This window comes from Oryzias melastigma, linkage group LG5 (assembly GCF_002922805.2).
Source record: "Oryzias melastigma strain HK-1 linkage group LG5, ASM292280v2, whole genome shotgun sequence".
Lineage (NCBI taxonomy): Eukaryota > Metazoa > Chordata > Actinopteri > Beloniformes > Adrianichthyidae > Oryzias > Oryzias melastigma.
Window position 1 is genome coordinate 23,368,205 of NC_050516.1, and position 23,783 is coordinate 23,391,987.

General features: G+C 37.9%; 1 protein-coding gene across 2 annotated transcripts in view; it reads right to left on the bottom strand.

Annotated features, from left to right (window-relative positions):
* srpk1b (SRSF protein kinase 1b) overlaps positions 1–22,987 on the bottom strand; it is a 26,273-nt gene extending 3,286 nt beyond the window's left edge. The window contains exons 1-15 of one of the 2 annotated variants that reach the window (XM_024262063.2): positions 22,711–22,987; positions 22,108–22,162; positions 10,846–10,973; positions 10,187–10,295; positions 9,712–9,799; positions 9,550–9,637; positions 8,011–8,117; positions 7,747–7,912; positions 7,347–7,372; positions 7,052–7,271; positions 4,710–5,087; positions 2,541–2,635; positions 2,302–2,409; positions 604–673; positions 323–415 (exon numbers count right to left, since the gene is read on the bottom strand). In XM_024262063.2, the coding sequence (XP_024117831.1) occupies positions 323–415; positions 604–673; positions 2,302–2,409; positions 2,541–2,635; positions 4,710–5,087; positions 7,052–7,271; positions 7,347–7,372; positions 7,747–7,912; positions 8,011–8,117; positions 9,550–9,637; positions 9,712–9,799; positions 10,187–10,295; positions 10,846–10,973; positions 22,108–22,162; positions 22,711–22,723 (1,744 nt within the window). In that variant the 5' untranslated portion in view covers positions 22,724–22,987. Of the gene's footprint in view, positions 1–322; positions 416–603; positions 674–2,301; positions 2,410–2,540; positions 2,636–4,709; positions 5,088–7,051; positions 7,272–7,346; positions 7,373–7,746; positions 7,913–8,010; positions 8,118–9,549; positions 9,638–9,711; positions 9,800–10,186; positions 10,296–10,845; positions 10,974–12,816; positions 13,183–22,107; positions 22,163–22,710 lie in introns of those variants that run through there. The other variant, XM_024262064.2, reaches the window with a different exon arrangement.
* Positions 22,988–23,783: the final 796 nt, after the last annotated feature.

Here is a 23,783-nt window from a genome sequence, read left to right on the forward strand (position 1 = left end):
GACAGAAATCTGGCTTATTTGTAGGTGATCAAATACTTATTTTCCACCACATTTCCACATTTGCACAAAAATAAATAAATAAATAAATAAAATAAAAAAAAATTAAAATCAGACAATGTCATTTTCTGGATTTTTTTCTCACTTTGTCTCTCATAGTTGAGGTACACCAGGCCTCTCCCTTATTTTCAAGTGCACAATTGCTGGCTGACTGAATACTTTCTTGTCCCACCGTATTTCCATTTCAAAAGGTGGAGCTGAGCAGCTGGCAGAGTAAACTTAAGCAAACCTGCAGCAGACAGCTGCTGCAGGCAGATGTGTTTACCTTTCTTGGTGAAAAACTCCTTGGAGTATTTGCCCGCCGTGATGAGCTTTCGAGGAACTTTACCCAGAAGCTCAATGATCAGCGCGATGTGATCTGCAGAGACGCAGAAGAACCAACAAACATGAAACTGGAGCGCAGAGACATTATTGAGGCATAGCTGCAAACAGGAAACTACAATCCTGTTATTTTAAAGCATTTTATACATGTAAATCACAGTTTTAGGTTGATAAATGAACTGTTTTTTATCAACCTTTAATATTTGATGCTTTAGCGACACAAACCTTCATCTCTGGAGTAGTCTTCTCCAGAATGGGGCTCAAACAAATAGTCTCCAGTTGCGAGCTCAAAAGCCTGAAAATAAAAAAACAGAAAAAGAAGAAGAAAAAAGGGGGGCGGGGCTTTAGTACAAAGCTTTTTTTCTATGCGACAAATTTAATTAACATTTTTATCAGGAACAGTCTTGGTTCCAGATCCTGCAGAGGATAATACAACTAAAATAAAATTAACCTTATTTTAATATTCTGTGATTGAGACCTTATGGAATGAAAGAGAGAATATGGATATTTGTAGTTTCTGGACAAAAGAGATCTTTTATTTCAATAAATGAGGTGCTGGATGACCTGTCTCGCCCGCTAAACATGCCTTCTGTGAGTAGATAGTAGATGTTAGTCTTTGCCACAGAAACAAAAAGGAAAACCTAAAAAATAAATAAAAAAAATTTAAAAGAAGAAGAAGAAAAAAAACACAAAAATTGAAAGCTCCCAGAAGACAATTGAGGGTTTTTGGGGGACCTGAAAGCTGACGCCACACATGCAGACTGAAGTGCAGCCGCTGTCTGCATGACAGCATCAGGAGGTCAGGATGGAGGTGTGAGGTTTGTGATGAGCCTGTATGAACACAAGCCGTTATATACTGTATGTGGTACAAAGAAAGCTGGGAATTTCGCCTAGAAATCTTATTCCTATTTTAATTTAAAACATCTAAATAAGTTTGTGGAAAACATTCATTGTGGTCGTTTATGTAAATGACACCTAAAACTTTCATTCTATGTTTAAAAAAAAAAAGATTTGTTTAACATTTTTGGGGTTTCCACAGAATTTTAAGCACTTTTATCCAGACGGAGTTCTATGTTTTGTGTGATTTTATGTCTAGTGTGTAAAAGAATGACAACATAGGTGAGGCTGTGCAGATTAAAATGATACTAAATAAGCAATCAATTGTCTTTCAAAATGAAAATACAAAAATAAAATAAAAAGTAGACAAAAACTGAGATCTAGGTCCAAAATTCCAGAGGAAACAAGTCAGGAATTACATTTTGTCTGTAAAACTTGTTTATATTTTTTGTTTTAGCAGAGCATTTTTTAACATATCAGTTATATTTATTTACCTAATAAAAATAAAGTAACATCAGACATTTATTCACATTTATTGCTAACAGTCTGCTTTAAAAAAGAGAGAGAAACAGGTTAACTGTGTCCAGATTATAACATATATCCCCTAAACTTTGTCATTTTTTCAAAATATCAACAGTTTCTGTCTTTATTTTTTAAATGTTATTTTATGGAAAGGAATATGAGAATTGGTCAAGTGTCCAGGTCTTGAAGTACAGATTTAATGTCATAGCAGATGAAAAAAAAGTAAATTATATGAAAAACTGAGGCTTTATGACCATTCAGGTTTATTCCTGGGAACAAAAGGTTCTAAAAGAGAGAACCTCAACCTACAAAATGTCAGAAATTTGATCTGTTTGAATCCTAAACCTCTAATCCAAAACCGTATTCACCAACAGTTATGTTTGTATTATTATCTAATTGCTGTGTTGCCGATGAAGAAAACATGAAATTCTCCTTTATTTATCTATTACATAAAATTATCTTCACTTGAATGGAATAAAACCTGTAATAGATGAACTAAAATAGAAAATAACTTGAATCCGAACCCCCGTCTGGTCCAGTTCGGACTGATCAGCTTCTGTTTACCATGCAGGCTGTGCTCCAGATGTCTGCCGGCGTGCTGTAGCCGGCTCCAATCAGCACCTCCAGAGAACGGTACTGCCGTGTTTGGATGTCATCCGTGAAATGTTTGTGCTGCAGGAAAAGAGAGGGAAAAAAAAAAAACAGCAAACAGGAAATGTTTCCGTCAGTCAGCAAACCGACAAACAGAGAAAAGGCAAAAACAGCTCAGATGTTGTGGCTGACTGGTGTGCATTTCCACTCACCACCCAGCAGGCGTTGCCGAGGTCAGCGATCTTAACCTGCAGCTTGTCGGCGTTGAGGGCCTTCAGGGGGTTCACCAACAAACTGCCTGCAGAGTCTGAGAAGGGCGGGAAAAAGGAGGCAGAGCGATGTGGATCTAGGATTTACTCGGACAGCATAAAATAATAAAAGCATATTAGGGAATTCTAGTCCTCAGTGAGGATGCTAATGTGACAGTTTTTATTTTTTTCTTTAAGTCTGGGTGTCAGTGACGCACGGTGGTTGAAGAAACAGAAAATAACACAGCAGTTGGACTAACACAGCCCACTCCACTCTGAACACCGGACAGCCCCCACATCAGCACTGTTTCTGATGCATGAATGTGTGCATTAAAGATGAAAATGGGGCTTTTACGTGTTCTTGTAGCATGTTTCTCGTGATGGACGACATATACAGAGAGTTCCTACACATTTCTTCAAGTTACATTTTTTAAGAACTTGCAGATGAAAAATTAAGACCAATTTCTGTGCCTAATTCTCAGCCCTGTGGACGAAGAAAAAACTAAATCCTTATCAGTAATGGAGTCACGTAATGAATTACAGTTCAAACTTCAGTAATTAAATTACAATTACAAGACTACAGACAACCTTCATTACTTCATTACTCACATTTTAGTGCAGTGAAACCATCAGTGACTAATTAATATATTTGTGTAAACAGTTGGCTCTGACATTGTCTTTTGGTTAAAATGAAGCAAACGGACATTAATAAAAAAAAATGAAAATAATAACTTTAATAAAAGACTACTGATTCATGTTCGCTAATCCAGAGTTTGAGATTGGTCAAAGTAAGATTAAGAGACTACAAATATGGATGAATTCATAGGGGCATTGGAATATTCCAACTTGTTGAAAACAAAGGCAAATATTAACTGATTGTTGTACTAAAGAACTTGATAAATGCAGGGAATGCACATCCTTTCTCATTTCTTATCTTCTAATTCTAACTTCTAACTGTATGAATCATGTATTTTCTTTTTTTTGTCCCGTTGCAAAACTAACCAACAAACAAAAACGAACCAGGTGTGTTAGTGTTGGCTGAGATCAGTGTGAGCAAATGCTAGAAATTACCACTGCACCTGAATGCAACAATAACTGCTCACTAGTGCAGAAATTCCATGCAGTCCCTGAATGCACCACCTGATGCAGCAAATGTGTGGATTAAACCTGCACAATAAAGTCGGAAATAAATGTTGTGAACTAACTCTGGGATGGACAAAAGTCACGGTTGTGAGTTTGAGTTCCCTGTAATTGAGAATCAACAATGCTTCACCTGCCAACTTTCAACTTTGTCGACTTTTTTTTCTACCCGCCAAAAAAGTTTTACCCGCATTTGGGGGGTGTTAATTCAGAGGTCGTCATCCAGCCTGATGTTGATAAACGGGTTTTACTTACCCAATCATGGCTAAAAACATTACACTGCAACATTTTTAAGACTAAGATATCAAACTTTAAGACTTTTTAATGCTTTTTAAGGCCTTATTTCCACATTTTCAAATTCAAGACTTTGTAAGACCCCACGGGAACCCTGTACATAAAGAAAACTAAGGTTAAAACTGCATTTCTGATCATTCCTTTCTTCAAGTCATCGTGAATCAGGAGCAGATGAAAACTTTCGGTTTGAAATTGTGTAGTTAAATCCCTGCTCTGCTCCGATTTTACTCCCCATTATTGTTGGACCACTAATATTAGCTTGGGAGTTGTGAGGGGCTATAAGCTAGCGGGAGATGGGATGATGGGAAATGAGTACAGGCTTACTCCTCGCCAACGGTCGCATTGCCCACAACTCAGAGGCTAATTTCTCCCGCTATGCAGAAAATATGTCGACATGTTCTTGATTTTGGCTGTCATGATTAAAAAACCATCAAAAAAAAAAGATCAAAGATGATCGGAGCGAGACTTTAGAGCACAAACAGATCCACTTTTTTAATGTCAAATGCCCAAAAATTGTCTCAAGCTTTTCCGTTAATCACAATTTGGTGGAAATAAAAGTGGTGTTTACAACCAACTAAATACAAATCTAAAAAAAATATTATCAAAAGTTTCTTTAATTTGTCAGTGAACATCCAGAAAACAAAACTTGGAACTTTGTAAACGTTTAGAAAAGCAAAAATCTTTGTTTTTTGTACTCACCACTCTCTCCGTCTGCTGGATTGGCTCCTTCTGTCTCCTGCTGGGTCTCACACTTCTCCTCCTTCTCCTCTTTTTGTTCCACGGTTCCTTCTGAGCTGAGGGAGTCGGGGAGCTGCTGCAGGAGGCCGTCAGCTCCTCCGTGTGTCTGATGCACCTCCTCCTGACATGTTGGGTCCTGGGCGTCGGCGTGTTCTGGACGGTTGGGGTTCTGCGACTCCTCTTGTTCTGGACACGGCTCGGTCTCTTGTACCTCCGCATTGACTGCGGTCTCCGGCGAGGAGGCGTGACCATTCAAGTAGACTTCTAAGGACTTTTCTTTCTCCGCCTCGTCCTTCTGTTCACTGGGCTGGGGGATCGGCGGCTCAACGGGAGTAGAATCTGTGGAGAAACTCATTTTAGGAACAGGATGTTGTCTATTATCTATAAATATTTGCCATCTTGATTAGTCCTCTGATTTTTATTACTACAATTTTTATTAAATAAAAAGTTTGGAGTTTTCACTAAAAGACGAGCACTTTTTTCCTTTTCCAATAAAGAATTCATATAGATATTTGTTTTTAAACATGTTAAATGAAACCAGCATCGAAAGAATTGACAACAAACTACCATGAAGTAAATACTTTTATGTGAAATGGGACGTTTCTTCAGGCCAGGAGGATTCTTTTAAACAGAAATTAATGATGTTCCCTCGGCGATTCACCTGTTTTTTTGTCTCCAATTTTCTTTTCTTTTTTTTTTTTTAAACAGGGTTGTTTTTCTGCATCCTGATTGGCTGTTGACCTTGTCAATCAAACTCATCCATGCAGTTTCCTGTACAGAATTCAATCAGCTTCAAAACTTACCTCTCACTAATCCTGATTGTTTTTTGTTTTGTACATAAAAGACCAATTTTACTTTGAAAGTTTGAACTATTAAGAATTTAAAGACCCACTAAAATGAAAATTGTGTTTTTCACATGCTCTTATAGTAGCATTCTTTTTCACAAATCAATTTACAGATCGAACTAGGATTTCTACTTTTTAATATAATAGATTTGTTGCAACATGTTTGTCTTTTAACTGGATGTTTGAAAATCACCATATTTTTTTTGGAACAGGAGATCAGAATCAACTTAACTGATAAAAACACAGATTTAAACAGAAAGAAATGGTGTTTGATGAAATGGTGTTAAACAAGTTTTTTTTGGTCAACTTTCTGGTTAAACTCACTTCACTTCTCTGCAGCACTGCATATCAGGAATGATGTTAATTGCGTCAAATGTTGAAGAGTTGCCCTCACCATAACCAAAAAAATGTAAACACTGAAGCAAATTAGTTTTTCCAAAACTTGTCAGTAAATTAAACTTCAGTCTATTTTTTTTTTTCAAACTACAAAAAAAACAAAAAAAAACAATCGATAGCTTTACTTTGAAAACAGGAAGCTTTACTGACATTTTATTTTGAAGATTTGATGACCTCCAGCAACATTAGCGCTGCACCTTCAGGTTATTCTTAGTTTATAAACTGAAAATCCAACATGATTCTGTATTTCAGAGTAATAAATACATCTTCCCAAATTGTATTTTTACTATACACTCTACTATATTTATAAAGATTGCGAATCAGCGATTATGGACGTCACGACTATCATTACTCGAATTTTTAGTAGCAGTGTGCGAGTATCCGAGTACTCAGATACTCAATACAGCCCTAATGATTGAGGACATTTATAAAATAATTTAAGATTAAAACTGCATTTGAGTATTTCTTTATTCAAATCGTGCTCGATTAGGAGCAGATGAAAACCCGGCGGTTTGAGAACCAACTACCATGGGTGGACAAAAGTCTCTCTCTCCGCTATAATTCTGATGCATCTACTTGTAGATGAATAGATCCAAAAACATCTTTATTTTCCTCGTCTGAGATGGAATCTGGATCAAAATAGCTGGATAGCTCCGGTATTGCTCACCGTGTTTTGCCACGCTTGGGCTTGTGAGGTGCTGTACGCTAGTGGGAGAGAGTATAAACAAAGGGCTGATGGGAAATTAGTGGAGGTGAAGTTCTGTTCCCACAACCCAAAGGTGAATTTCTAATGAGCTCCTGCTGCTCTGTAGAAAATATGTCTTAAAAAGCAACACATGCATTTTGATTTTAGCTAAAAACTGCATAATCATAATTAAAAGATTTTGCAATAGAAAAATATAGGTCGATTTGGACTTTTAATGAAAGAAAACATCTGTAATCCTACTTTGTGGATTTGACTTAACGCTGGTTGTTTTTGGATGAAAACTGCGATAAAACCTCAAATTATTTTAGCTGATGACATAATTTCTCATATTTCACTCCAGCTTCCTGATCACTCACCTGTGCTAGAATGGTTTGCAATGTCTTGCATCGTAGCAGACACGGAGAGGCTGGCTGAAGAAGCCGTGTCTTCTGTGGTTTCCGTGGTCTCCTCGTCCTCCTCTTCCTCTCCTGCATCAGCTGGAACCTCCTTCTCCTGCAGCTTCTTCTCCAGCTGCTCCGCCTGCTTCTTCTGCTTTTTCTTCATCTTCTTTTTTTTGTTCTTGGACATTTTGGCCATCTGAATGAAGGAGCCAGAGATGAGTTTGCACATTTCCACGAGTCAAACTTTATTTACAAAACAAACTGGACTCACAGGTTTGGCTGCTGGGGCTGTGCTGACTGTAAGAAGAGAAAAAAGCTGGTTATCAGGTTGACTGATGTGAGGGTTATCTATGAACTGTTTATAATTAGCAATCTGTTAGGAATGCAGAGCTAATCCCCTCCAAGCAGCTCTGATGCTGCAGCATCAGAGCTGCTGCGTGTCACACCCTCTACACACTAAAGAGGAATTACCAAAACCAATCCAGTAGAGACAGCTACACTCTTTATTAGAAGCAACTTCAAACCCTCCATTTTCAAGCACCGACTCGTGTATGACTCTACAGACTCTTTGCCCTCTAAATGATTAAATAAAACCGGAATAAGCTCCATTACATCAGCAGTAGAAATGCAGCAAGAAAACAACAGAGTTCAGGCTGTTGTGTTTCTCTGACCTGCAGACCCAGAGGGCGGCGCAGCACCAGACTTCTGCCACTGCGTGGCTTCAGCAGCCATCTTCTTGATGTACGGCTCGTTGACGGTCAGCAGGATGTTCTCCGGTTTGATGTCCGTGTGGATGATCTTGCACTTGGTGTGCAGGTAGTCCAAGCCCTGCAGGACCTGTCATGCAGAAAGGTTAGAGCGTCCTCGTGAAGGGCGTTCTGCAGAAAAGTCGTCCTCTGCGTTAAAAAAAAAAAAAAAAAAGAATCAATCCGTACCTGTCTGATGATGCTTTTAACGCAGGGCAGAGGCAGGCCTTGATAATTGGACTTGATAATCCACTTTAGAAGATGGTAGCCCAGGACTTCAAAGACCATACACACATCTGTGGAAACGCAGGTCAAAGAAACTCGCTCAAATGATGAGAGTCCACCTTAACTGTCTTTATTTAGGATCAGCAAAGTTAAACAGGTTCCAAATATGTTACATTTTTATAAGAATGTCCAAAATAAGTCCAGTGAAAACAAAGATAGACTAAATGGATGAAAATTTGTTCCAGATTATCGGGGAAACAAACTCTAGTTTGAAAGAAATGTGTCCAGTCTGAATCCACCTTAAGAGACTAAAAAAAAACCCATAAGAATGCGACAGGTGACCTTTGTTGTAAACTGTAAACTCTCATAACCAGGATCAAATAAACAGTCTTAATCTGGAAATAAAACAATCAGATTAATCTAGGGATTATGGAGAAGTGTCAATCAAAACTGTTAAATCTAAGAAGGATCTATTATTTATTGTATAGGTTTGGTATAAGCAACTCAAAGGTTAATTCTTCATTTTTATTTGCTTATAAATACATTTTAAAAAGTATTTTCTATTTTTTTGTTGTATTTTTAAATACACAAATCATATCAAAATTAAACAAAATTGTGACCAAAAAGAATTGAGGTTTGAACCGAATCGTGGGGAGAGTGAATTGTTGAATCCTTAGATTGAACTAATATTTTAGTACTTTTTTATCCTGCTTTGGTCAAGATACTTTACAAGTTCTATTCTGTTGCTATTTTTTAATTACAGTAGCATTTACATAGATTTAAAAATTAAAACGTCTTAAAATATGTTCATGATACAAGAACTTTAGATAAGTTTAGGTGACCTCTGACCTACTCCAGTTCACAGATCATTCATTTAGTTAAAAACGCTCCAGATTCGGTCATTAGTTCAAAATGTGACGAGATTTGTTTAAAAATGTGTGAGTAGATTTTTCTTTAACATTACACAGCTGACAAACGTAGAACAACATAGTGAAAATGGGACATTTTTGTAACGTATTTGTAATGTAACAATTACTGAGATTAATAAAATTCTGAATATTGATGTTTGTTTCCTAGCTTGTTGTCACTGTTGATAATTGTGGTGAGAAATCAGTGTATTTACATAGAGGAGTATCATTATTCAGTATTAATAATGTTTAACTAAAGGCAAGTTGAGCAAACACATTATTTCAAACTGGTAGCCCTTCGTTTGACTCAGTACTTATGAAGAAGCTCTCAGGTTCAAAAGGTTGGTGACCCCTGGTCTAAGAAGACAGATTTGTTAAGGATCAGATAAATGACAGCAGAACCTCAGGAGAGCAATTTGGATCTTTTTGGCCAACATGAAAAGATTCCATTCATATGTTGTGAAGTAAGTAGCACAGAGAAAACTCTGAAAAGAACTCTTTTTTCAGTGAACTACGACGGCTAACCGAAGACTGAATGTTCAACTATCAGACATGGATGAAATAACCAGCGGCTTCTTTCCCAGCTGAAGGATACGAGTTCCATTCATGCCAGCGATCTTGAAGTCGTCGAGCAGCTGAACCACCTTCTCTCTGCTGGGATCGGTGGGATCTGTGTTTCTCACCTGGAAAACACAGACGAATCAGGACCACATCACCTGGACGTTCTGCCTCTACAGGATTCACCGGTGTGCCTTACGGATTTGAGCAGCCGGATTTCATCCAACGCAGTCTCTGTGTAATGCTCAGCACTCTTCACAACCTTTAAGGCCACGAAGCACTTCTCCCTAGAGAATTGATGAATGAGAGAATTACAAACAGGCTGTTACAGTTAATGGGAAATTTAGAGAAATTCATTTACATGAAAACACTATAAAACACCAATAAAGTTTATAAATTGGTCCTTTTAGTCCATTATTATCTGTAATTAAAAAAAAATTAAAAGCAGATATATTCTAACTTAATAAAAAAAAACATTAAAGTAGAATTTACTGCAACAAGTGGCTCTAAAAGTGACACCAGTCACAGAATCTGCATTCTCATATTCTTCCCTAAAAACCTTTTTCCTGCAAAGATTATTTGCTGACACTTGTCAACTTTTAAAGTCTAACTTCCTCTCAAACTTCTAAAAACAACATTTTAGTTCTTGGAGTGGTGCTTGGGAGTGAACTTACTGGATGTCCCAGGCCAGCCACACAGTGGAGAAGTGCCCCCAGCCCAGCTTACGGATCACATGGTATCTCCCGTTGAACAGGTCGCCGATCTTCACATGATGATATCCTCCTGAAAAACAGGCACGAAGTTGCACTGAAACACTGAATATTATTGACTGTTGTATAGTCCTGTTCCTGTGTGTGAAGCTGATTCAAAGCCTCAGAGAAGTAAATTTAGACTGAATATGTGTTCAATTGAATCTTTAAATCAACATATTCTAAAGAAACTTCACAGCATCCTGGAGCTCACAACACCTCCTGCTTTAAGTGCTAAAAATTGAGGTGAGAAAACACAGAGGAGGAACAATAAATCACATTATCTAATTTAAAAAATATAAATACTAAGTTTGACGATAAAAAATTATTCTATAAAGCCCATAAATACATTTTCTTTTAATGCAATTTCAAGTTTTTTTTTTTTGAAAAAAATCTGTTAAGTTTGTTTTAGATCTATTTTTTGGCATAAAAGTTATTGATCTTTTTTTAAATTATTATTATTTTTTTAAATTATGGAACCAAACAAAACTAGTTCCCATCAATGAATGGAATTTGTATTGATTTTTTGCTGAAATACTCTTCTTTTCCACTTTCAAACGTTTCCCTGCCTGACGGAGGCTCACCTCTGCAGTAGTCATTGGGATCCTCCTGCTCATCGTCGTCAGATCCCAGGATCTCCTCATCCTGCTCTGGGAGCTGAGCGTCGGCCTGACCCTGCTGAGAGCCACCTCCACGCCCGTGAGGCTCTGGTCTGAGCAGAAACAAGAGCCAAGACACTTCTAATTCATGTCAGCCCAGCATAAAAGAGATGATACTGATGTTCTGAGAAACCCAAGAGAAGACGAGACCAGAACCAGGGCTGTAAATCAACACATTTTGATTTACCATAAATTACAGACTTGTTTACAAAACACCAACAGAAGGCAATCTGAAGACTCGTATTAATGTGAGGATTACTAATTTAGTCAAGCATGAACCATAACATTGGAACTAGGGCTGCCACGATTAGTTACGACTGTGTCGGCTATTAAAATCCTCTGCGACTAATTTAATAGTCAATTACTCTTTTTTTAACATAAAGAGATCAAGTCTTTCTGCAGATATGTAGAAATGATCACTATCCTGCAACAAGCATGAGCATCGTAGAGTTTAGAATTCTATAAACCATCTTCGTTTAGTTAGCATAAGGCTAAAACACTTCAAGTTTAGAGCTAATGATGGTTAAGATGTGCGTTTTACAAATTGAAAAAGACAATCAGTGATTAGTCGACTATTAAAATAATCGCTTGTGGCAGCCCTAATTGGAACATTATATTTTTAATGTGCTAAAATAAAAAAAATGGAAAAGCTCAAATAATAGTGACAAATCAACATCAAAATAATAAGAAAAAATAAATACAATGTTTTAAAAAAAAAAAATTCCTTTAGTTTTATTTTTTAAGTTTATTCAGGATAAATAATTAATTTTTAAAAGAAAAAAAACAATGCTTTGAGACTTTTCAATACAAAAAAATGCTATTTTATTAATTAAAGTCACAACTTTTCTGAGTTTAAATCACTAAGAATGTGAGAGTGAATGTGTGTGTGATTGAGGCCCTGCGACAGACTGGCGACCTGTCCAGGGTGTACCCCGCCTTCGCCTTTCAGTAGCCGGGTTAGGCTCCGGCGCCCCCGCGACCCCGAAAGGGAAGAAGCGGTCAAGAAGATGGATGGATGGATAAATCACTAAGTTTCCAAAATCTGTTTTTTATACCCAGGTTTACAAATGAATTGATATTCAAATGGATCATGTTCAATAAGAACCTGTTAATCTAAGCAGGTTGGATTCAGTGGTTTTGTCAGTGATGTCATAATCACAACAGTATGTAGCTTCAAAACAATGCATATGTTTCATGATAGTCGATATGGAGAATAAATGGGAAAAACAGCTGGAAATAAAAAATTTTACAGCCAAAAATGGACAACAGAAGATGAAACGGCTGACAATAAAATAAACAGTAAATGTGCGTCAAAAGCTGAATCCGGATCATTGATTTTTGTTTTTTATGACACACAAACAAGCGACCTGTTCAACAGCAGTCCCAATGCAGCAATCGGTTACACAATGGTCATTTGGAAATCTGATGTCAGCTTCATGTTATGTTCAAATGGTCAGACTTTTAATTTGACAAATTTGCTTTGTAACAAAATGTTGTTTTTGATGCTAAAATGTTCTTTTTTTGGGTGGATAATAATCTAAAACAATGATTTCAATCAATACAATTCCCCAAAACATCAAAACATGTTGGTGGTTTAAGACATTTGCATTAATGTTGCAAATACAGATTATTTTAAAACCCTAAAACCAAGTACAAAAGATTGAATAAATGTGCTATAAGGGACATAACCCGCCCCCCCAAATGTATCAAAGAGAATTCAAATCTAAGTTAAGTTTGATATTCACAACTAATCTTTAAAAAACTGAAAAGATTGACAGCTGAAGCCCACAAAACAAACGGAAGGATACCTCAAGGACTCCTGCAGTCCCACACTGGACATGCATCAAGAAAACCTGCATCTGTCAAAGTTGCCCCCCGCCCAGCACAACATCCTACCTGCAAGAAGCACGGATGCCCATGGGACGAGCAGCAAGGAGGACAACCAAAGAGGGAAGATGTTACAGATAAAACCCTCTTCATCCACCAGGAGAAACACGGGGAATTACAAGTTCAAGGGGAACAAGTGAGGAGGAGGAGGAGGAGGAATCTATCTAAAGCGGATAGAAGAAATCCAGTTCTGCTGATAAAACAGGAAGACAAACGGAGGAAGAGGAGAAGCGAGGCTGCGCCGCGGGATGAGTCCTGGTTTTCAGAGCACCGCTGCACACCCGCTGATTTCTCCTCACTTTTCCCTCCCTCGCAGATTAACAGTCTCCATCGCCGTCTGACCGAGAACTCTCCTTGGCTGTCGTCAGCCTCTGGCCCAGCCCCCACACCCACAGCTGCCGCGCCATTGGCTGCTGGAGCCCAGCACTGCAATGCAGGTGAGGTTCGGCATCAGCCCCCTCCACTGCCCCCTTCCCACCAAAACAACATTTCCCCCTCTGACTGCTCGTCTTCATCGTCTTTCCCAACAACGTTCAGTCTTTTTCACACAAATAAAACGCTTAACCAAAGAGATGTTGGAATAACCGTTTTAAAATGAAATCTTATGTTTGAATTATTAATATTTATAGTTTTATTTGTCACATAAAGTCGAGTTATATCTAAATATTCAATCCAGTAAAGTAAATTCTGTGTTTAAAACTTAAGCCATCTTTTATAGAAAGAAATATAAAGACTAAAATGACAAAAATTATCACCACAACTTGATAAAACAGTAATATCTACAACAAGAACCTTTATTTTTATTCCAACTTCTGTTATTCGTCTATTTTATTTTAGAAGTAGTTTAAGGAGTCATTAAAAAAGTCTGAAAACGTTATCAAGAAAATAAAAAGGAACTATATTAGGTTATTTATTTAAATAAAACAAGCTTTTATGTTTTAAAGGACGGTTTTAGAGGAGAACAAAAACAGAAGCAGAACTTTCATTTTAAAAAATAAAAAGGAAACGATAAAACACTTGTGGTGTTCCTTTAAACAATCAAGTGCTTTGACAGCATGGCTGTACAAAAAAACACTAAAGAAACTAACATCTGTGGTACCAAAGAGGCCTATTTTGGTGTGGAAAATGCAGTAGGAAAACTGGGTTCAAGATTTTTTATTTATTTATTTTTTTGTGCAGAGTTCCTCAAACTGGTCGATGTTTGTTTCATTTCTTTTAAATCTCAGCTCCAAAATGTGCCAAAGCTGAACTGTTGTATTGAATGGAACAGTTCACAGATATGACGGCGCAAAGTTCGAGGCCTCATCGGACAGCAAACATGGCGACCGCTAAGCCAAAATGTAGCCTTTATGAAACATTAAAAATGACAGAAGCGCCCGTTTGCCTGTTGGTGAGTGTTACGGCCTTCCAGTTCTTCCTGCTTCTTTGTTTTTCCTTTGTGTTTTTTTAGTGACTCGAGTGGGACAGCTGAAGCGGATCAGCTGATTGAAGGGCCGTCACCCGGACAGCTGAGTGTCAGAAGAAGACGATACGGATAAAAGAGAAAGAAGCTGCACTGTGTGCAGCAGGCAGCCGTCGTCTAGATAAGCATTATAAAACTTGTAAACTGGACCTTCTACTGGTTATTGTGTCCTGTTTTCCTTAGTGAGCTGTTTTGTTGCGACTTGTCCCGCTGTGTGAAGTGGACTTGGGTTTGTAACAGTTGGGGGCTCATCCGGGATTTGGTACGTTTTTGCGTTTACTTTTTCTCTCCGTGGTGGGTTTGTGTTTGCCTAGCCTTTCCACAACTTCCTCAGTTAGGGGTTTTTTTGTTTTGTTTTTTACGATTCTTCCTTTGCACGCCTGTTTTTTTATTTTTCCTTCTTTGTTTTTGGGGTTAACTCTGGGTAGAGAATTTAATTTCTCTGTCGGGGGAAGCCTGCCATGGCTCCTTTGGGATGCTGTTGCGCTTAAGCTTTTAAAGATCCTCGAGCTCGTCAAGCCCCGAGGATAGGAGTGGTAGGCAGGTTCTAGGGTAGTTAGATAGATGAGCTTTATTTCAGACTCATAGTCCAATCAGTGAATAGGATCACAATCAATAAGCAGTACACATACAGTGCCAAGACTACACACAAAGTATAAGAAGGTAAATAAATAAAAATACAATAGAAGCTTTAAATCCTCAAAGTTTGTGGTGGTTGTTTTTTTGTGGATCCTAGTGGCGTGTGATCGTTTTGTTTGTGATGGCGTCATTTCATATAGCTGCTTTTGTCGATGATCCGACATTGTCCCGGTTTGGCGGTCGTCAGAACTCTGACTTATGTATGATAGCTGCTTATTATGGGATTTCTGTTTCTAGGGGTTTCAGGGAAAGAGATTTATGGGACGTTGTGTTAGCTGGGCTGGATAGTTTGGATGTTTTGCCCTCGGACAGCAGAGGCCGCAGGTTAGTCAGCAAATTAAGGACGCTCACCTTTGGAACAGATGTGACGCAAATACCTCTCATCTCGACTGAGGAAGATGAAGAGAAATGGAAGTATGCATGCAAAGCTTTTCACAGTTTTGAATGGAGAATTTATGCAGATTTTTACTCAACAACAGTTATTTGTTTCCATGCAGCTGTTCACAGAGAGGGAGGTCCCAACTATGGGTGGGTGAGGGGGCTCTATTTTAATTGATTGTTTTTATATTATTTATATTGTTTTGGTGTAGAGCACTTAGTAATTTTTTATATGAAAAGTACTATATAAATAAAGATTGATTTGATTTGAATGTAAGGTCAGCATGACGCATTACTTTAGTACGCTAGGAGATTTATACTACTTGTAGAAGGCTAAACATGTTATAGACTATCATTGACTTTTTTTTACTAATTAAAAGCACACAGTATTCCTCTATTTATTTAACATTTCAGAATGCTACAGTAAAACAATTACCAGATCTTCTCACAGATTTAAAAGATGGTTGAATCAGTGAGGCAAATTGTGATATCAGTGAGATACAGAGTAGTACACCACTATATTTACAACAATAATTCCCCTCGACAGTTACAAATGTATAAAAATACCTTTAAGTCCCACTACAATCATATCTTGATCTGTTGTAAAACTGTTCCTAGTGGTTTTTTTAATTATGATTATGCTATTTTTAGGCAAATAAGAAAAAACTGTGTTGCTTTCTAGGACATAGTTTCTGCTGAGTGGCAGGAGTTCATCAGAAAATCACCTGAGTTGTGGGTGGGAATCACAATGCAAAGTAAGCCTGCCTTCATTTCCCATAATCCTATCAACAAAAGTGCTGAGCAATTGTGGAGATATCCAGTTTTGAGCTCGATGCAGCTCAGACAAGCAAAATGAAGATGATCTAGTCGTCTACAAGTGGATGCACCACAATGGAGCTTAAGACTGTAGCATCTACATCACTGCTACAAGCCCTTTACAACTGCATTTTTGCCTTATTTGCTCCTGATTCACAATGATTTAAATAAAGAAATTGTTAGAAATGCAACTTTAAGCTATACACACACATTTCCTTTAAACACGTCCTCCCTCATCCCAAAAAAATGCCACAAAAACATGTTAAAAACACCAAAAACATGATATTCATTGGAGTGGGTGACCTGACTTGCTGATGATGTCACTGAACAGTCTGTTAACTAGTATGTAAACACCATTTTGGTGCTATTCCATTCCAAATAATGGTGAAAAAAAAGTTCACCTAAATGAACGCTACAATCCTTCTCCATCCATTCTACAAGAAGCCCATTGTGGTAATTAAAACCACCACAACGTCCCTAAAACGATTCTTTGGGTTCTGCCATTGTTGACTTCTGAGGCCTTTACCTTTGACCTCTCCCCAGACTTCGACATGCACTGCCATGTCTGAACTGGTCTATTCATTTATGAATGCTTGCAGCTATCAGCTGTGAAGACTGCAGGCAGAAGACTGCAGAATTATTGAGAAAAATGCATAAATTAACCATTTAAAAGCAGTATGGAACACAATTACAGCTTCAAAGCGACTTTGCCTTTGATGTCAATTAATCTGAAATCTATTGAAGAGCCCTAACCCCCTTTCCACTCATCACACATTTGACATGAGATTGTGTGGCAGCCTTTCCCGGCGTCTTGTGGGCTACAGCGCTCCACTCCAACTCTATGAAATCTGTGAAGTGGAAAAAAAAAAACCATGGACACAGAAGACAGAGCTGTGGAGGATGGAGCCGGGCCAAAAGTATTGCTATTCTTGCTCTGCTCCCTGAAAGGAAAATCAATGCAAAGTGCCTGAGCAGCAGAATAAAACAGCAGAAAAAGGTCCTGAGAGTGGAAAACAATCATTGTGCACATAAATGTTGTTCAGCTTTTTTAGTCACTTGTGTTTGCAGCACTTCAACAAACACTGAATGCATTCAAGCATCAAGACGGAAATATTTGATCAATTTAGGAAAAGGTTTCATTTATAAGCCATCGGTTAATCAGTAGGGATGCACAGAATAGTCGGCCACCGAATATATTTGGCAGAATATTGAAAAGTCACATTTGGTGTTCAGTGGGAGTGAGTTTTTAAGTAAAGCCGAATAGTGACACGATGACGCAAGTTTGATTAGCGTGCATCGATGATCCAGCGCCTTCTTCAAAATGTCGACCGTGTGGAGAGATTTGAAATCAAAGCAATTTGTATCAAACGTGGATCTAAATCATTAAGACGTCTGCAAAAACCTTTAGCACCTCTGCATGAAGTCATTTACACCTGAAACAGCACAATAAATACGAACGAGAGAAGGACCGCTGCAGCAAAAAGGAAAGCTAGCAGTACTTAATTTGTGGCCGACGTGTTTGAAACAAACAACAAAGTTTGCAAATAATTTAGTGTTAAAGCGAACTGAATTACAAATAAGGTGATGGAGTTTATGCCTTACTAGGGCTGGGTATTGGTTATAATTTCAAGAAACGATTCGATTCACAAGAGCCTGGATCCTCAGTCATTGGCCAGCAGCTATGGGGGCAGGTCAAAACAGAAGAAGATTCAATCAAACTTTGTATTTTGCTGATGGATTCTAAGCGTCTGTATGAAGACCAGCTTCAACACTTCCTACTGCAGCTTTGGTACCGCGGAGGAATCCTGCATGACGGTTACAGTACGGGTACACACGTTAATAAGTGTTTGTGACATGTAGATTGTTGGTAGAATCAATGTGGATCAGCTTAAAAGTTGTTTTACTGAGCATGAATTCATCCGACCACATTTTAATTATTCTCATGGTTCTGGTGTTATGACATTGTTTTTAAGAGAATTCTGTTGGAACTAAAATAGAGCTTTTATGATGACGTCACGGCAGCAGTCCGTGTACGCGTGCCATGTAACGAGACACAGAAAAGTGAGTTATACCTTTTCCAGTGGTGTTAAAATGAACGTTCTAACAAGTAAACGGTTGGACCAATTATTTCTTTTGGCTAACATGACAATCTAATGCTCTACATTTGTCCGCGGCTCACCGATCGCCTCATTTCTACTGTGTTTTCATCACGTGACTTGTCAGCTACGGTGGCCGTTTTGGTTCAGTTGCTCCGCTCTTGCTTCGTTTTGTATTTAGACTGAGGAATCTCAGAGAGAACTGAACTTCAGTCCAATTAAGACAAATCGAGACCACCTCGAAAGATGGGTCAGAGAGTGGGTCCTGGTACAGCTGTGGTGCCGAGCTAGTTATCCCCTGCCAGGATACACATTCTGGCAGGGGATAACTAGCTCGACACCACAGCTCCATGGAGAAAGTGTGTGTGTGTTTGTTGTAGTTTGGGGGCGGAGCTTAAAGTACAGGTTCTTCCTAGAGGGGGAAGTTCACATTGTGCTTATGTCAGCACGTTTCCAACCGCTTGTTTTTGTGGGTATGGGAGGGAATCTGCCACAGCCAGCGCAGATTTTTAGAGGATTACTCAAAATGCCGCGTTGGGGTTCTTTATAGAGAGGAATGAACAGTAAAATGAACTTAAAACCTCAAAAAGTTTAATTTCATGGTAGGGCCCCTTTAAGACTGCGCCTTATAATAGGGTGCACGCTATGGTGTGGAAAATATAAATATAAATGGAAATACTGTCACTGCAAAATTGTGCTTTTTCAACATTTCGAAGTTTTGTGCATGTGTGATTGAAATGCAACTATAGATGCAGGATTTTCAAGTTTTGCCAAATAATTTAACATCATATTCAAGCCTCCAATGTATTTAAGATCACCCTGGAAGAATACAAGTGTTACCCCGGGCTTACACCGCCAGTGTCATGGCTCCGTTGGGTTGCGGGAGTGGACTAGCTACAGCTGATGGCTTACACTGGCTGTTGCTCCAACCACAGCCTGTGAAAGCTCAGCCCAGACAGAGTAGTGCTGGATCTCTATGATCAGCTTCTCGTTGTCCATGGTTATGACTGACAACGCTGTGCTGCAACACACTTTGAGTAACCCATAAATTACGTAATGTTTACGACAGGCTGAAACTGGCGAATTCAGCGGAAAGTTTGTTTTATTTTGAAAATTTACCGGATGCACTTTACATTCGCTCGCGTGGTTTCCGGTTTAAGTCGTGAATAGCCCCAACTTCACAGAAAGTGATGACGATCAGCTGCGGCGTCCGTCAAAATTTGAACCCAACAAAACGGATTTGCAGCGACGCAGAGGCCGATCCGCAGGAGTGAACGCCTGCAGTGGAAGCTCCTCTCGCACTTTTAAAGTTAGTAAAATACTGCGGCGTTCGCATCGGAGCCGGAACGCTAGCGGTGTAAGCCCGGGGTTATTTCAACAGAATGGGATCCAATCATGCAGAGAGAAGACAAAGAAACCCAAACAAAAGGGAGCAGAGCTTCACTGGGCTGCAGATGATAAAAGAGTTGAAGGGTTATGTAATGGTCTGTAGCCGTGGCAGCAAGACAGGAGACGGACGAAAACATACAGAGAAGAAGAAATGCAGGTAATTCCTGCTGAGGCTGTTCTGGTCACGCAGTCACGAAAGGACAGTTTTGACAGAGAAAGTGACAGCTGGCCAAGTGTGAAGTAAATCAAATGAATTCTTAATGAGGTCCTTCAAGGACTTGAAGTAGAGTTCCTTCATTACTGTTGGTCACTGCTGCTTACATGCAGAGTCAGCACTGTACGAGCCAGCAGTCAGGTACGTCATGAAGGAAGCTGCTGCAGATGATCCTCATCAACAAAACAAGACAACCAAATGCATACATCGAATCTGATAAACACAACAGCTACTATCATTTCTATGAACTGAGGTGTTTATTTTGTACCTCTCTGCATGCAAAGACACCACTCACGTGCATGTGAGGCCACTGGCAAGTTTCACCACAGCTGTATTGATGGAGAGGATCCAGTCAAGCAGCCACATGACTAAAGGACTCACAGCTCAAAGCAGACACCAGCCAAAGTGGGGACAAAAGGAGGATTCTCAAACTCAGACTGAAAACCCTGAGAGCGGCAGCAGCTCTGCATCTTTTAACGGAGCTGCATGAGAGCGCCACGGCAGCTGCGTCCCTCTGATCGCACAAGAGCGACACGAGAGAGAGGGAGGGACGGAGAACGAGGTGAGCAGAGCTCGGGAAGAGAGGCAGACGGAGCAGATGATTTATTTACAAACTGCTTTTTCTGGCTGTGCATCAACGTTGTATATAAAGAGAGTTGTATAACTTTAGCTTCTCCTTTAATTTTTTGCACGTTTTTCTTTTTGCACCCAATACCTAATCCCCAAGAGCTGTTGTAACAAATTTCCCCACAGCAGAACCAATAAAGTTTCTTTTCTTATCCTATCTTACCCCTTGAAGTACATTGTTGTGCTTCAAGATATGGCAATTTCAATTAGACAACCAGTTATTGTATAGTTCTTAAATCTTTTGATCCATTTTCAAAGTCTTTTAATCATGATTATGACATTTTTAGCCAAAATCTAAAAACCTGTGTCGTTTTTGAGGACAAATCTTTTGCAAAGCACCAATAGTTAATCAAAAATTCGCCTTTGGCATGAAGTAAGCCTGCCCTCATTTCCCATCATTCCTTTTTTTACACGCTCTCCTGTTAGCTTACAACCCCTCACACTCCCAACCTAACATTACCGGTGCAACAAAAATGGCGAGCAACATCAGAGTTATCAAGCCGTACAGTTGTGAGTCAGACACCAGCTCAGACGAGGAAAACGAACACGTTGATATAATGGATCAATGTCTGCAAGTGAATGCATCAGAATGGAGTGGAGCAGAGGGCTGGTGACCCGCCGACTGTTGAACCTACATTCATTTGACAATTCAAACTAAAAAAATAAACTCAGAAATAAAATTTTAAGATACATTTTCTTTATATTTCTTCTATATTAATAGAGATTCCACTAGTGTTAAAATTTCATCGGTAGATCTTTAGACAAGGTTTAGTTTCAATACGAACCAGCTAACTGTCCAAATTTTTATATCATTTTTTAGGTCTCCTTTTAGTGTAAGTCACTACTAAATTTAAATGAGCACCATGAACTTACTTTCTTATAAACTTTAACACGGATAAAATGTCATTGTTTTTACTTTTGAACTTTTATTGAAGTTAAAACAAACTATGAATGTTTTTTGAGCCATAATTCAAAGTATTATGCATTTTCCAATTGACAATTCAAAATTCAATTCAGGCTTTTAATATGAAAATACATTTTGCAATTTAGAATTCACTATCAAAATGTATAATTCAATATTACAATTTTGAAAATAAAATATTGAAAGAAAAACAAAATCAATTGCATTGTAAATTGTTATAGGTTTATGATGTCATAATTCAAATGAAAATGCATTTTGTAATTTACAATTCAATATTTAAAAGCGACATTTCAATGCACGGTTTGCTTTCATTCATTTAATTGTTAGGATTCTCGTTGAATGGTTCATATCGTCCTTCAAATGTTTGTGAATGAGTTGAATAAAGTTCAAGTTATCTTAGTACTTCCTTACTTTTTAATTTTTTTTATTACTTGTGGAGGGGTAAAAGAGCCACATGTGGCTCTGGAGCCGCAGGTTGCAGACCTCTGATATATACTTTTACCAACAAGCTGATAATGTTTTGCAATCAAACTGCAAATATAAAGACTTCCTTTAAGTATTTACTCTAGTTTAACGTGAATTTAGCACTTCAGAATTGAATGAGAAAAGTTCAAAAATGGGCATATATTGTCACCAGAACATCTCTTTTTCAATCTATGGTAAAGTATATCTATGGAGAACTCCAACCCGCAGTTGAATTGTGAAGAAATGTACAAATGTAAACCATGAAGTGAAGCAGGTGGTGATTTCCACTTACTTTTTGCCAGCTTTTCTGGGCTTTGCCCTCTTCTTTCTCGCTTGTATCGCCAGCACTGGGTGGAAACATGATGTAAATTATTACTAAATAATTACTTGTCAAAGAGAAAGTACTATAACAAAATATATCAGACACATTATTTGCTTCCAATTCCATGCGGAGGACTATGTTTGTAGATTGTGGCGCTTTATTGTTTAAATTAGCCATATGTGGCTAACCGGTTATGGAGCTAAAGTAGCCGGCCTTAAAAAAAAATACGTGAATTTGTAGAAATAAAACATGATCATATTTAATCACTTGGGTTCTTTTTAATCTATTGTAAGCATTCAGAACTGTTTTTACATTTTTATTGACATTTTCGGAAAAGGGAAAGTTCAGCGCAGACTATCCTCAATGTTAGCTAATCCAGGCGCTCGAGCTAGCTTAACGTCACTACACAACACACGTAGGACGGCGCGTGGTCCGATTTACATCACCCGCAACGCGGTCTGTTAGAAAGTTTCTAGGTGCGCAATCAATTTCTGACAAATGTCCACCGGTATAAGGTGTTAACGTGATAAATAAATCGGTGTAAAAGTGGTTAGATAGAGTTAGCCGCGTTACCTTTTCTTTCCATGCCGAAAACCAATTTGAAGAACAGTTGCGTTCAAAACGGTCGGAAATATGGAAACTGAGGAGCGCAAAGTAGATCTGTGTGAGATCCGTTGACTGAAATGCGATTTTTCGTCTGTTTTTAAATTATCTTGTGTTCATGACTGAAATTTTTTAATATTTTTTCGTTAGGGTTGAGAGTTGCTGACAAATTCTAGTATTTTTTTTTATTTAAATTTACAAGATATGGGTGTCATATTTATCAAAATCCATTATGTATCAAATTCATTTTCAGATTTCCAATTAAAAAAAGCTATATATATATATATATATACAATGTTACTTTTTATATGTATTTTAACTGAACAAACGTGAGATTTTAACAGAAAAGCAGTTTTGCCTGAAAATACTTAAAGTGATGAAAACAACATTTTTTTCAAATTGGACATTTTCTCCCACGTCTATTCTATTTTAATGGAATGTACAGTGTCTATTATTTATCAGATGGATTAAACTTTTTATAAACAAGAAAATTACTTGGGTTATACTAAAATACTGTTGTCGTAACCATTAAATTTTTCACTTCTATATATATATATTTGATATTAAATTTACTTTTCAATAGTATGCATATTTTAATCTAATGTCTTTATCATACTAACCAACTGAAAGTAACCCAAATCAAAGCAAATACTTGAAGCTATAGTATTTTATTTTGAAAAAGGTAAAATTTCAATTTCAAAAAATACTGGGTCAGGGCCTTAGGGTTATTTACAGAATTCTACCTGAAAGTTAAAATTTTATTGGTCAAACTTTTCTTAACCGAACAGAAACAAGTCTTTAAACTCACTTCATCTACTTATAAAGATGATAAATTAACTTTGAATTTGTTTTTGGTGCACATTTTATAATTTTTCGAAGAGTTTATCTCTATTTTAATTCCACATAGTCACAGCTAAAGTTCCCATCTTCTCAACAGATGCAACATTATAAGACAGCCAGCATTTTTAGTCATATTTGTTTGTTTTATAGTAAAAATGTGCATTTAATTCATTTTTTAATACAGTTTAATATTTGCATGATAG